The following is a 14,765-nucleotide window of genomic DNA, read 5'->3' as shown; positions in this document are numbered from 1 at the left end:
ATACAAGTTTTTTAAAATGAATGGTTTGCTATCTTACTTGTTCCCGGCGCACCGTTGTCACCCCGAGCACCGCTGGAAGCCCTAGAAGAGGCTCCTTCGTCTCTGCAGAACGGACGGCGCAAAGGCAAACGCCAAGGGACCCATTGACAGTCTCTTCCATACCCCCCCTGACCACCAGCACCACCTAAATGAAAAATAGTAATAATACTCTAAGTCAAACATGTCAAGACAAAAGTAGCACTAAATTATGCCTCTGACAGAAGCATTATTCGTATTAAATAGATTTAGCTAAGCCTAAAAGCGGAGCTCCCAATTTTTTTTTTGATTATTATTATTTTATGCGAAAGTACATCAAGATATATTATTTTTTATGTTAACGATGCAGAAAAAACAGCAAAAAAATCAGTCAGGTAATCAATCAAAAAGGAAAAAAGGTCCAATTATGCGGCAAAAGAGGCTATTATATAAGTGAGGCATAGGAAAAACGATTTAAAATGAGGTATGGTTAGGGCTACATGCCACAGCAGGTTGGTTTAGCTACTTTGTTGCAAATATATATTCATGTATGTTTTAAATCAACTTTTTTCTCAAATATTTTTTCAACGTGTCATAATGGGCTAGCATCCCATCCAAGGGCTACTAAATGACAGGGTAATTATTTTGTTTTGTTTCTGTTTTGTTTAATGTCAATTGCGTAAAGAAAAATTGCAATTTTGGTTAAAGGCCTATTTTCACCTGCTTCATGTGCAATTGTTTTAAAGTCGCAATCTTGCTTAAAATTCTATAAATGCATGTTCTAGGGTTAAATAACCTAAAAAAACCCTTGTATCCCCTGACATTCCATTTCTACCCCCACTTGCCTTGGAAATGTCACCAACAGTCCTGCACTTTTCTGCCACCATAGATTCCGTCCTTTTTTTTCTGCTATGCTGTTTTTATGCTTATAACATTTTTATTGCTAAGCAGTGTAGAGCTTTGTTTCTATTTATCGTTTTTTTCTTTTCATTTATTTATTTACCAATGTATACTTTCCTTTTTTGTTTGTATTGTATTGGTGTGAGCATTAATGAAAAAAAATATTGCCAATATTTTAACGGCAGCAGTATTTCAACAACTCATTACCTATTCAATAATCATGATTGCCTGTTCTGTTTGAATTAACAGGTCCTTCTTTAATGAGGCAATTGTCATCCATTAGCCGTTACACCCCCTCCAAAAACTTCTTTTGAAGTTTATTTATCAGCCCATATTTCTGGTCCAGATATTTTCATATGAAGGTAAAAAAGGTTCAGTCTGTATTCAAGCCTAGTGGACCATCAGGCCAGAGCTCATCTCGGTTTCAGTAGATGAAATGACTAGGAGTATTTCTACTCCCCCTGGATGAGATGCTCACAGCATTAAATTTGCCATTACCCATTTATACACCTGGATGGAGAAAGGCACTATTAGAGTATAAAGTGTCTTGACAAAGAACACATTGCAATGCCCCAGACAGGATTAAAAACTGGATCACACCAAAAATCCCGAGGATTGAATGGTCATCGTTATCTGATTAAAAGGGAAATGAAAATCAAACTGGTTTGAAAAATATTAAACCAAAAATTTTATTCCAAAACATTAATAACTAGGTTTTTATCTTGTAGTAAAGCTTTCAATTGAAAATTTATAGTTAAATTATTGAATACACTGCACAACATCCATTCAGTGTTCATGTGTTTAGTGAAAACTCTGAATCAATTAACATGGAATTATTTGTTTGCTTTTGTTGGATTTCAGACACATTGATGAAATGATGCACAATCTTTATTAACGGCCTCGGGGTTGAACGTCTGAAGCTATCTATCGATATCTATAACAACTTCTAAAAGCCAAGTGTAGAGTAAAGAATGCTCAGAACATGTAGAAAAAGTACTTGTTCTTGTAAGTAGTTATGTTTTAACTTTAATCATAGAATTTTGTTTTACCAAACAAAGGAAAGGCAAACAATAAAAAGATACGGTAAAAGGAATGATTACCTTTGAATATATTATCATATAGAACTCTTATGTATCAGTCAATTCCAAGCGAGATCATCCCCCCCGGGCAAACCCCCGGGCATTTGACTTTAAATTTATCTATGTGATCCATCCTCAGTATTAAAATGTTCATAATGATCATTTACGAGAACCATATCCTCTGTTTTAACCATCACATAGACCAAAAGAAAACAGTAGACTAACGTTGAAGGCCCCGTCGACACTGATCCGGGTAAATTTGAAAACGGAGAAATTTTAAAACGCAGGGTAAAATGTTTTCCGTCCACATTAACCCGGGTAAATTTGAGAACGATACCCTTCATTGGTGAGCGTTTTTGAAAAGCTCCGTTTTCGGTGACCGAAAACGCTGGTTCAGATTTACCCGGGTCAGTGTGGACGGGGCCTAATTATTCGTCCTTATGCGTGGTCGCGCGTAGCGGTACGGCCATGTCGGGAAGCCGGAGCGGGGTACAATGGTACATAGGTTTTTGACCAATTTGACCAATCAAAGCGCGCGTAGTATCTGAGTTATTTTATAAATTTGCAATAAAGTAACTAAACCACCCTGCTGTGGCATGTTACCCTAAACATACCTAATTTTAACTCGTTTTTCCTATGCCTAAGTTATATAATAACCCCTTTTGCCGCATAATTGGATATAAAAATACTGCTCACCCCCTTTTTGAAGTCAGGAATGTATGTCTTATCCTTGGTCTTATGTTTATGCACAGATTGCTGGCCAATTATTTCCTTTTTGATTGATTCCCTGAATGATTTTATTGCTGTTGTTCTGCATCGTTAACATAAAAATAAATAACAGATCTTATTGTACGTTTGCATGAAATAATAATAATAATAATAATAATAATAATAATAATAATAAGATTAATAATAATAATAATATTAATAATAATATTTTTTTTAAATGAAAACAATAACTTTATTTCACAATAATAATAATAATAATTATAAAAACAATATATAATTATAATAAAAACCTTCCCAACATCCTTTGCAACTGAAAAATCGTCAATGCCAAATAACTTGGTCAGTTTGAAGTCAGCAGGAGTAGTACGTCGTATAGAAATAACTCTTACCATAAACTACTTCTTGTATAAGTCGTAGGTTGATGACGTCATTAGTCACGTGACTTTGCTCAGAAGTTCGTTTTTGCTCACTGTGACGAAAATAGTTAATTACTAAAAAAGCAGTCATTGCAGTTTGAAGCACATTGGTGTGAGGCATTTTGGACTGCCCAGGTACCGAACAAAATATCAAAATTAAGGTAGCTATGCACAATTTTCAAAAAATGGGAGTCTGGGTACAAGTGCGTATCTGGCGTTGCATTAAATGCGAGGCAACAAGAATATACATGTTGGTAGATACTTATATGTGAAGTAGTTTTTAATTAATCTAATTGTTATGACGTCATCGCTCACGTGACCAGAACGGATCACATTTTTAAATTCGCTTGAAAACTTTACTAGAACTTCACTCTTAGGATTTTTTTGAGCAAAGTTGTAGTTTTTTAAATAGTGTTTTGAAAAATGGCCATTATTACTTTTTCGTGAAAAAGTACGGCAGTAAAAAATACAATTTAAAAGTTTGTTGGCTTCCTACTCAACGACCATTTGCATTTGAAATAAAAAAAAAATTTGCCAAAGGCTTGAGTGTATCCTCTTTATTATAGCGTTATCAGTTTCTTTTCATTGTAATTGCTTTGGGCGAAGTTGAACGTAATTTCTTTCAGACAAAGGAGTGGCGCTTGGGGAGAGTTTAAGCTGTGTCCCCCCCTGCTTACGGATTCCCCGCGGTCCGTATTGCGGGCGCATTTTCAAAATGGCGTCGATCGATTAGTGTTTTGATTTTGCAATTTCGAGTTCTATAGGATAGCTTTGTCAATGTTCTTTCTTCTTGACGCGATCACGAGTCCCGAAACAAAGGGTATTCGATATCCTTTATTTGTATTCCCGATACTGGAGAAGAATATGGAATGAGGAGAAACGGTGGAAGCTTTTCGCACAAACATTTCTAACAGAGACTTAATACAGACTATAGTGATGACCTGAGGTCACTTCAGGTAAGCGTTTCTCATTACTATAATTTCATTTTGAAGACTGGCTTAAGCTTATGTCTTCGGCGTTCATGTGAAGATTTATAAAAGTGCTAAAGATAGAATCGTACTAAAACTTAGCTGGTCTTAGCTCACTGGAATTAAAGCCGAGCTCGGCGATAGATCTTGTAGATTTTGAGGCGATAGTGTCATAGTAATCAGTCTCTCAGTTCGTCGAGGCATGTAATGTCTGTAATTGCTATTTATATTTGTCATCTGAATGTTGAGCTATTTCAATTTAATAAGAATCGCATCCTTTAATTATTTATACGTGAGGAAATGTTTTTCCGGCCGCAAAGAAATAAATGAGACCATTTCTGAAGTTTAAATTTCTATCTTTCCATGATGTGTATTGTATTGCCAGACATAGATTGACGTTTCTTTTGCATTTTGTTGTATACAGGTCATTTGTGGGATTATTAGAATGTCTAAACAGGATTTACAGAATTCAGAACTGAGGACTTTCTGAATTACTGGTGAGTTAAACTATGGATTATAACAAGTTCAGGCAGTTATTGATCTCTTCAGCCAATCTCAGCAATTCCCATCCTCCTCTCTTGACACATTCACTACCTGAGAAATTTTTAAAAGATCTACTTTTTGACCAGACATTTGCCTACGTTATAAAAAAGCTGTTTGACATTTCTTTAAGGCATGCATTTTCAGTTGTTGGATGGCCTTCAGTAGCATTTTAAACTACAGCTAGCAATGTTAAATATTTGTTGTGGTTTAATTTTATGTTTGGTTTAAAATTTTTCAAACCAGTTTGATTTTTATTTCCTTTTGTTTCAGATTATGATAATGAATATGAGACAATAGAAAATAAAAATCAAACTGGTTTGAAAAATTTTAAACCAGGGATAAAATTAAACCACAACATGTTCAAATGAAGACTGACATTTTTTTTTTTTGCAAAATTATGATTAATGAAAGGAAGGGTGCCAGGAAAATTGATTTCTTCCTGGCCTGACCCAGGTAGACTGTGCAAGGTGAAACCATTATATGCTTGCCCAAAGTCCCATATTTCTCTGGAAAGATCAACATCGAAAAATAAAAATCCATAAATGTCATTTGGCTATCTAGCAAGTGGAAAAAATTATTGAATCCACTAGCGCAAAATGAAAGCAGTCAGTTTTTTTTTCACACACTGAAAAAGCCATATAATAATTATACAGTCTGCATGCTGGAAAAATAGCAATTTCATCAAAATAAACAGTTTTTGTTTGTTTTGTTTCTATTTACAGGTGACTTGAAGAGTGCAATGACATTCCTTTTAGTCAAAATGAACTCACATTGTAATAAAATTGTCACATGATTGATTCCCACATGTTGCCAGTTTAAACCTGAATATACTTTTAATTAGTGACATTTATAGCTATTTGTGTAATATGAACATCCCAGAACCCAATAAGGCTACATGTGAATACTTGAAACCATTCTGGGTTCATGACAAAACTATTTTGTTTTGGCATGATTGTAGATTACCCCGGCACTTTTTTTGCATAACTGAAATGACTGCCACCACAGTCCGCCGTCACCATACATATATCAAAATTACATGCTGAACTGATTTTAATGTTACCGCAGTCCACAGTCCGACACAAAAAGTTGGTGTTTAGATTGCCTGCCACTGCGTAGTCACGCATTTCTTGTCTGCCACTGTGGTCCGCAGTCTCATAGTGAACATATGGGACAGAATGTTTTGTGTTTAGAGAGGCCTACTTATTCATTTCGGTTAGCCTTATATGCACTTTGGTTAGTCTGTTCACGGTAAGCTATTTTTATTTGTAAGGGCAACACTATATATTGTTAACATGAAGAATTCTGGGTACACTACGGACTGCGATTAGGTTGCTTGCGGTTAGCCTTTATATTGTGTTAAGGATATCTACTGTTCTGAAATCCACTACGGGACTGCGAACCGAGGTGGCAGGCGATTATAGCATTTACTAGCATTTCTTAGAATCAACTACGGGACTACGGGCCCCGGTGGCAGGCGATTAGCAGACTTTGTATAATTTTCAAATAAAACACTATGGGACTGTGGACCGCGGTGGCATGCAATTATAACAATTTAATTCAATTTTGATCAATGGACTTCATGACTGCGGACTGCGTTATGAGTGAAATATAACTTACCAAAAACATTTCACTGCGGACTGTGGACCACGGGAGCAGATGAATAATGACGGGGTATTCTACAATTGCTCCTTAGTTTCAATAAAAATAATGAAATGACAGAGAATTTACAAAATTATTATCGCAGACCATAAATTTACTCTAGCGCAGGCTAAAGTGTCTTCAATAGTGTAAAGGTTGGGACAACTTATGCGACTTGACAGGTCGCGGGGACAAGTCGCTCCATGTGTACTGCTTACAACTAAGTCGCTGCAACAAGGTGTTTGTTTGGTGCACAAACAGCGAATTTGGAAGAGTGGGAATGCAAACTAGTTTTCCATATTCAATATGGCGAAAATACATGACGCGCTCTCAAACCAGTTTGAATTCATGCAACACGTCGCAGGGATAAAATTCTGTTGAAGCGACATAGTTTGTCGCATGTCACACTAGGCGACTGTCGCCGCGACGTGTCACGTGCGCCTAGTGTGTCCAGACCTTAATGGCAGTTTAATTATAATGTGTGGTTCCAAAAATATCCATACCTACCCCAAGGATGGACCCCTCCGACCCCCTGGAACTTTTAGTTTAGCTTCATACTTTATTTTAAAAATTTGGGCTATTGCGCCCTCCTTCCCCTTCGGAATTTCCATTAACCATCCTTGGGGTGAGTATCGAATTTTCTGGAAGCGTACAATGTAAGCATTTACTTATAAAAGTAAGCTGCAGATTTATACAGACTAATCTATTTTTTTAACCTTTTCACATTTTCCTGTTTTCTATGGAATATATAATTATATATTGTTTTTACCGGTTTCACTTGTAATAATAATAATAATAATAATAATAATAATAATAATAATAATAATAATAATAATAATAATAATAATAATAATAATAATAAAAACTTTGGAGCTCCGCTTTTAGGCTTGGCTAAATCTATTTAATATATTTAGACTTCTTTATCTCTTGTAATCCTCTTACCCTGTCCCCCACGTCCGTTTTTTGCTGGCGGAGCTCCAGATCCTCGACACGATTTTAACTTTATGTCCCCGGTTATCTTTCTTGAATGGAGCTTTATACGACCAGCATTTCCGCCGTTTCCTAGAAAATTACATTTATGAAGCATAAACCAATAGCAATTATTTCTGGGCCTACCTGACAACTTTGAAGGCGGTTTTGGATGGGATTAAAAATGGGACGGGGGACTTATCAGTCTAGTGGGATTGAATCGGGGGATAACAAATACAAACATACATTGTTTAAAATATAAGTCGAAAACCACACAAAGTCCTTTGATGTTGCACGGATCGAATCTGAAGCTAGTTAAAGACATGCTGTGCATGCTGGCTGTTAATATCCATCTAATACTAAATACAGTTATTAATTACAATTAACAATTACGTTAATAGTTGATGATATAGTACTGGAGCTAAAACACTTATTATTCTGATCTCTACTTGAGATAAAGTTGCCTAATAGCTCTACCTGAAGTTGTTTGTATAGTGTTCTGTGAAAGTTTTTTTTACAGAGCACTGTACAAAAGAAAAACGAAAAATAAGCATTATATCTTATGAAAGGGGAGAACTTAGAAGCGGACGGGGGGGGGGGGGGGGCGCAATTGCCAGAATATTCCGTTTTTCGAAGAGTAAACCCAATTCTGTTAAAAAGATATGTTCTCCAAACTGTTTAATTACAAAACAGTTCAATTTATAGTTCTTGTGTATTTTAATTTGTCCTTCCAACAGAAAAGGATTATTTAACAAAAAAAGAAGCCTTAGCCATGTTCTATACTGTCACAAAACACTTGAGAACACTTGAGAACACGAGGGAAATGTAGAAAACATTCGCCTGCGGCTCATGTTTTCTACATTTATCGAGTGTTCTCAAATGCCCGGAGTGTTTTATGACAGAATAAAACATGACTTAGGCGTCTTTCTTTGCTTTATGATATAGATTTTAGACGCCGCGAGTGAAACGTTAAATAAGGTCTCGGTCGAGAGCGACCGAGCAAAGATGTAATTCAGCAATTAGTTTAGGAGAAAACCAGAAAACTGACACAATTTCATTCAGTGTTCGACGTAAAATAAGGCTAAGCATTTCAGGTAAGTTTTTTACCTTTCAATCTTGATCTTGTCTTTTTGAACTTCAATATTAAAACTTCACCGACTCTGAGTGCAATTTCGTCTCAGCATAATATAGTAGTCTCGATGACAGCCGTCCTTTGCTTCGTTCGACTTGAACAAGGCGTATAATTTCCAGAAAAGCTATTGCTTCGGATCTTCCCGTAAACATTAATTGTTGTCACAATTTTCCAGGATGAATAGACGATTTAAGAGGAGATTGTCGAAGAAAATCTTCGAAAGAAAACTCTCTCACTCGTTTTCCTTGCAAGTTTCATTCAACTCAAGAAGTGAACACCGCGCCACTTTTTTCCCGCCTCCTCATAATTTCACTTCGTTTACATCAAAATGAAATGTCCAGTGTATTTATACTTAATAAAGGAATTTAATAAAAACAATTATTCCATTCGCCTTTGTTGGATTCGAGTGGTTTATAGCCAAAGAACAGCCAACGACGAGCGAAGCACTCGAGGAAAGCTGACGAAAAACAATAAAACAAGATTTTTCTATGTTTTATACTCTGATAAAACATATATATTTAGCCAATCAGGGCGCGCGTAGACTCCTATCTATATTATAAAAGCTTATAACCACTAATAAAAACTCTGCGTGTCACATTTATCCTCAAGTTGTTAAACATGTAATAATAATAATAATAATAATAATAATAATAATAATAATAATAATAATAATAATAATAATAATAACAATAACAATAATAATAATTATAGTAATAATAACTATAATAATAATAATAATAATAATAATAATAATAATGATTACCAGGTTTCCCTGCATTCCCTCCGTCTGTTCCTCGATCTCCTTTTCTACCAGTCCATCCATCATATTTAAAGCAGGAACTCTTGTCTTTACCATTGCAATAGCTTGCACCCAAGGGAGGTTGCTTATGTAGTGAAAAAAAAAACACTCGTTAATGGCACCACATTCCTGCTGAAGGGTAATGTATGTAATGTATTGTTTTTTTCTACAAGAACTATCGTTAAAAAGTTAATTAATTGTTTTTCTTTAAGGAGGCTCCATAGGGTTTCTTGACCGCGCGCGTTGATGATGCAAGCATTCGGAATCTGCGCGCGCGAGCTGACGAGAGCTCAGGCAAAAATGATCAACTGCGGATTTATGTTAAACATTTGAAAGGACAACTTTATCCATAATAGATTTCAAAGGCCGGACAATGCTGTTTAATCTTCGAAAGATGATGAGTTTGTAGGTTTTCTCCATGAAATTGCGTCAAACGCCCAGTAAACACTGAAATCGAGCGCCTAGTTGTCGAATTTCTATTCTGCTGACGTTTTTGTTACAAATGTCTAAATTGCTTTACGTGGCGCTCGTTTTTTATTGAAATCTATAAGACATGTTTTTACGCAGAGGGAAAAGACACAAATTTGCAGATAACAAAAAATCTGCCTTTACAACCCTTACTTTTTTCCTACTTATTTTTTTTCCAGGTAGTATCCATGTACTGTAAAAATTTCGGAAGATTTCACGGAAGGAAATTGTAGAAAATCGCACTGAAAGCCTTCTAAACACTGAAAGACGCATTTGTCTGGGTAGTCTTAATTCACGACTTGAACCCATTATTTTAACAGAGATGGTTGTAAATACCATTTCATCATTGCTGATTGCATTTGATAAGTTTTAGCGAACTAGGACAAAAAACGAATGCAAAATCACATTTTAAAGTATGGCACTAGCCCGCACCACCTCATATGTGATTACCCTATGAAGCCACCTTAAGTTATTCAACAAAAGGAAATGTACGTATAATAAATTGTTTGAACCGAGGAGTATCAGTAGGGATAACAATTAAACCTATTACAACGTTACGACATTTACTGTTCAACGTTAAAGAAAGAGAAAAACCTAAACGACAGACAGGGAGCGACTTATAAGATCAAATGCTCCGACTGCCAGGCCTTCTACATCGGAGAGACCAGTAGAAACCTGAACATGAGACTGACTGAACACAGACGAGCGACGAGAAATGGTGATGTCAACAATCACATTTCTGAACACCATCGACTAACTTAATCGACTGGGACTCTGCTGAATGCTTAATCTACAGTACTAACTATTTTAAACGACTGACCGGCTTAGAACAGACGCCTATCAACAGATGTCAACAACTACCGGCACCTACAAACGACTTTTTCACGACGTAAACAGAACTGACAAACGAACCGCAAAAAGAACGACCTAATTTGACTAACAATAGACGGAACAGAACGACTTAATTTGACTAACAATAGAAGGACCGAAACTGACCAATTACTGTTGACATCCGCTCAGGTTGTCGAAACGTCAGTCACAGAACGACAGCTCTTACCCGGACGATTACTCTATACGACCCAAAAGGAAATGTTAAGGTATTATTGCTTGCCATAACACACACAAATTTATGGTGATGGCGGTGGTGATAGTCGTAGTGGTACTGGTAGTGATAGTGGTAATGAGTGTAGTGATAGTTTCAGTGGTGACGGTGGCAGTGTTGATGGTAGCAGCGGTAGCAGTGGTAGTGGTGCATGACGGTGGTGGTGGTAATGGCGGTAATGGATGTGGCAGTGGCGATGGTTATGGCGTTGGATGTGATGGTGGTTGTGGGAGTAGTTATTATGGTGTTGATAGTGCTGGTAGTGATGGTGAAGGAAGTGGAAATGGTAATGGTATATGGTACATTTTTGTTGTGGTAGTGGTAGTGGTGATGACAGTGGTACGGTGATGGTAGTGGTAGTGGAGGTGACGATGATGATGATGATTGTGGTGGCGGTAGTGTATGTGGTAGAGCAAGTGGAAGTGGTGATAATGATAATGATGATGGTGACAGTAGTGGAGGAAGTAGTGGCAGTGGTGGTAGTGGTACTGGCAGTGGCAGTGGTAGTGGCAGTGGTAGTGGTAGTGGTAGTGGTACTGGTAGTGGCAGTGGTAGTGGTAGTGGTAGTGGTAGTGGTAGTGGTAATGGAAGTGGTTTAATATCCACGTGGACGATTGTAGCAACCCAGACACTCGGAAATTCCTTGACCTCTTAAACTCTTTTGGTCTCCAACAACATGTTAAGCAACGAACACACCGTGACGGCCACACACTTGATCTATCTATTACACGGAAGTCGGAAGCACTTGTTGACGATGAGCCATCAGTCGACCTATTTATATCTGATCATGCAGCCGTATTCACTAGATTAAAACTGTCTCGACCAGGTCTCTCCGTAAAAACTACCACCTACAGGAAAATCAAATCATTAGACCTAGACAGTTTCCACAGTGATATTCAAGCCCGCTCACTGTGCGATAACAATCAGCTTCATACTGCTGAAGACTTGGACGCGTACGCGCGTGAACACATTACCACCTAATCAGCACTACTTGATCGACACGCGCCTCTTAAAACACGTAAAAGAGTAACAAGACCTGTCGTACCCTGGTACAATGAAACTATCGACAGTGCCAAACGAGAGCGTAAGAAAGCAGAGCGCAAATGGAGAAAGACCAAGGCCACAGAGGATCTGCTTGACTTCGAGTCAAAGAGAAACCATGCGATCTACTTGATGAATAAGGCTAGACGGGACTTCTACTCTAAGTTTATCGATGAAAACGGTGCTGATCAAAGAAATTTGTTTACGCTGCGAATAAGCTTCTGGGTATGAAAAAGGATGAACTGTTTGCTGAACACCTAGACAAAACCGTAGTAGCTAATGATATCGGCAGATATTTTGTTAGAAAAGTTGAGAGCATCCGTAGTGAAATTGAAGCGAAACCTATCAGTCAGTCTGAACGCGATCTCGTACCTCCCGACAAACCTGTGGTGAACAAAAATGAAAAACTGCGCTCTTTCCTGAAACTGAGTGAACAAGAAATCTATGGTCTGATTCAGAAGTCTGCCAAAAAGTCATGCGCGCTAGATCCTCTTCCAACCACTTTGGTATGTGACTCGCTTGAAGTTCTGCTTCCGGTCATCACTAAGCTAGTCAATGCCTCACTTACAACTGCCTATTTTCCAACTGAGTGGAAAGAAGCGATTGTCAACCCGCTGCTGAAAAAAAGTGCTAACGAAGTGACCAACAAGAACCTACGACCTGTTAGCAACCTTCAATTTGTCTCAAAAATTACCGAGAGGGCCGTCTTTGACCAAGTGTACAGTCACATCACCGACAACGAACTCTTTCCTATGCAGCAGTCTGCTTACAGGAGAGGGCACAGTACGGAAACCGCCCTACTGAGAGTTGTAAATGATATCTTGTCCAGCATGAATAAACAGCACGTGTCGATTCTGGTACTTCTTGCATGATCTTAGTGCGGCATTTGACACCGTCGACCATGCCATACTGTTACGTCGACTCGAGACCTCATTTGGTATCACTGACGCCGCTCTCGCATGGTTCTCATCGTATTTGTCTGGACGTAGCCAGCGCGTGTCAGTAGATGGAGAAAGTTCAGATAGTTACCCTTTACCTTATGGTGTGCCTCAGGGTTCATGTCTCGGGCCCCTGCTCTTCAGTACCTATGCCAGCAAGTTGTTCGATGTCATCAAGCTGTACCTACCTAGTGTATACGCATTTGCTGACGATACTCAGCTCTATTTATCCTTTAAGCCAGATAACTCCCATAGTGAAGCAGAGGCAATATATGCTGTGGAACAGTGTATTCGCGCCATAAGGGCGTGGATGAACACTGACAAACTGAAACTTAATGATGACAAAACTAAGATCATGCTAATCGGAACCCGCCAACAACTTAACAAGGTCAACCAAGATACTCTAGCTGTAGGTGATACTATTGATTTTACTGTAAATGAGGCGCGAAATCTTGGTGTTTGGTTTGACTCACAGCTAAATTTCAACGTCCACATTAGAAAACCATGTAGTCTATCCTTTGGTACACTATATAAAATTAGACGCATCAGAAAATACCTTTCGTTCAAGAGTGCACAAACATTAGTTCTCGCATTAGTAATTGGACGTCTAGATTACTGTAACAGTCTGCTGTACGGTTTACCAGCCAGTTACATTAACATGTTGCAACGGGTACAAAACGCTGCCGCAAGACTAATCTCGAATACCCCGCGTTTTGGTCACATTTCACCGGTTATGAAAGATCTGCATTGGCTATCTGTTAAATACCGTATAATGTTTAAAATAGTTGTATTCACATTCAAGGCTATACATGATAGTGCCCCCACATATATTAATCAGTTAACAAGACTCAAGCCAAAGTCAATTTATATGCTTTGTTCAAATACAAAGCACTTTCTGCTCGATCAGCCACGCAAAATGAAGAAGACAACAGGAGACAGGGCGTTCCTTGCCGCTGCACCAACTTTGTGGAACGCCCTCCCAGATGATCTGAGAGCTTTGGACAATTTAAAAAGTTTTAAGTCACAGCTAAAAACTCATTAATTTGTGTTCGTAGTGTTTTTAACATAGATTTTATATAAGATAGACAGGGGCGAAATGTGTATTGGGGGCTTTAATCTTTTTTATTTAAGTTTTTTAGCGATTTCAATTACATCGGTTTTTTATAGGTATATACATGTTCATATATATATGAATAATTTTTATAAGTACATTATTGTTGTAATACTATGATAACTATTTATGTAAAGCGCATTAGATCATATATGCATGGATTTTGCGCTATAGAAATAATAAATTATGTTATGTTATGTTTATGTTATTGATAGTGGTAGTAATAGCGGAAGTGGTGGTGGTAGTGGCAGTGGTAGTGGTCGTGGTAGTGGTGGTGGTAGTGGCAGTGGTAGTGGTACTGGCAGTGGTAGTGGTGGTGGTAGTGGTAGTGGTACTAGTAGTGGTAGTGGTAGTGGCAATGGTAAGGGTAGTGGCAGTGGTGGTGGTAGTGGCAGTGGTAATGGTAGTGGTAGTGGCAGTGGCAGTGGCAGTGGCAGTGGCAGTGGCAGTGGTGGTGGTAGTGGCAGTGGTAATGGTACTGGTAGTGGCAGTGGTAGTGGTAGTGGTAGTGGTAGTGGTGGTGGTGGTGGTAGTGGCAGTGGTAATGGTACTGGTAGTGGCAGTGGCAGTGATAGTGGCAGTGGTAGTGGTGGTGGTGGTGGTGGTGATAGTGGTAGTGGTATTGATAGTGGTAGTGGTAGTGGTGGTGGTGGCGATAGTGGCAGTTGCAGTGGCAGTGGCAGTGGCAGTGGTAGTGGTAGTGGCAGTGACAGTGGTAGTGGTAGTGGTATTGATAGTGGTAGTAAAAAATAGTGGTGGTGGTGGTGATAGTGGCAGTGGTAGTGGCAGTGACAGTGGTAGTGGCAGTGGCAGTGGCGGTTATAGTGGTAGTGGTAATGGTAGTGGTAGTGGTAGTGGTATTGATATTCGTAGTAATAGTGGTAGTGGTGATGGTGGTGATAGTGGTAGTGGTATTG

General features: G+C 38.3%; 1 protein-coding gene, 1 long non-coding RNA gene and 1 pseudogene across 3 annotated transcripts in view; 2 read left to right on the top strand and 1 right to left on the bottom strand.

Annotated features, from left to right (window-relative positions):
- Positions 1–14,765, bottom strand: part of LOC144629949 (uncharacterized) — a 34,188-nt gene that overhangs the window by 19,117 nt on the left and 306 nt on the right. The window contains exons 2-4 of one of the 2 annotated variants that reach the window (XM_078488206.1): positions 9,153–9,273; positions 7,231–7,350; positions 38–184 (exon numbers count right to left, since the gene is read on the bottom strand). Coding sequence is in view for 1 of the 2 variants with exons in the window: in XM_078488205.1 (XP_078344331.1) it covers positions 38–184; positions 7,231–7,375 (292 nt within the window). In the remaining variant the exon portion in view is untranslated. Of the gene's footprint in view, positions 1–37; positions 185–7,230; positions 7,803–9,152; positions 9,274–14,765 lie in introns of those variants that run through there. The other variant, XM_078488205.1, reaches the window with a different exon arrangement.
- On the top strand, positions 3,846–6,644 carry LOC144630137 (uncharacterized). The gene is made up of 3 exons (XR_013566459.1): positions 3,846–4,095; positions 4,532–4,604; positions 5,373–6,644. It is a non-coding gene; the product is annotated as an uncharacterized LOC144630137 (long non-coding RNA).
- Positions 11,106–13,724, top strand: LOC144630773 (uncharacterized; annotated as a pseudogene).

The sequence above is a fragment of the Oculina patagonica genome, chromosome 11 (assembly GCF_052425735.1).
Source record: "Oculina patagonica isolate OP01 chromosome 11, crgOcupat, whole genome shotgun sequence".
In the NCBI taxonomy this organism is placed as follows: Eukaryota; Metazoa; Cnidaria; class Anthozoa; order Scleractinia; family Oculinidae; genus Oculina; species Oculina patagonica.
Note: the sequence above shows the minus strand (reverse complement) of the source record. Positions and strands in the feature narration are given on the sequence as shown.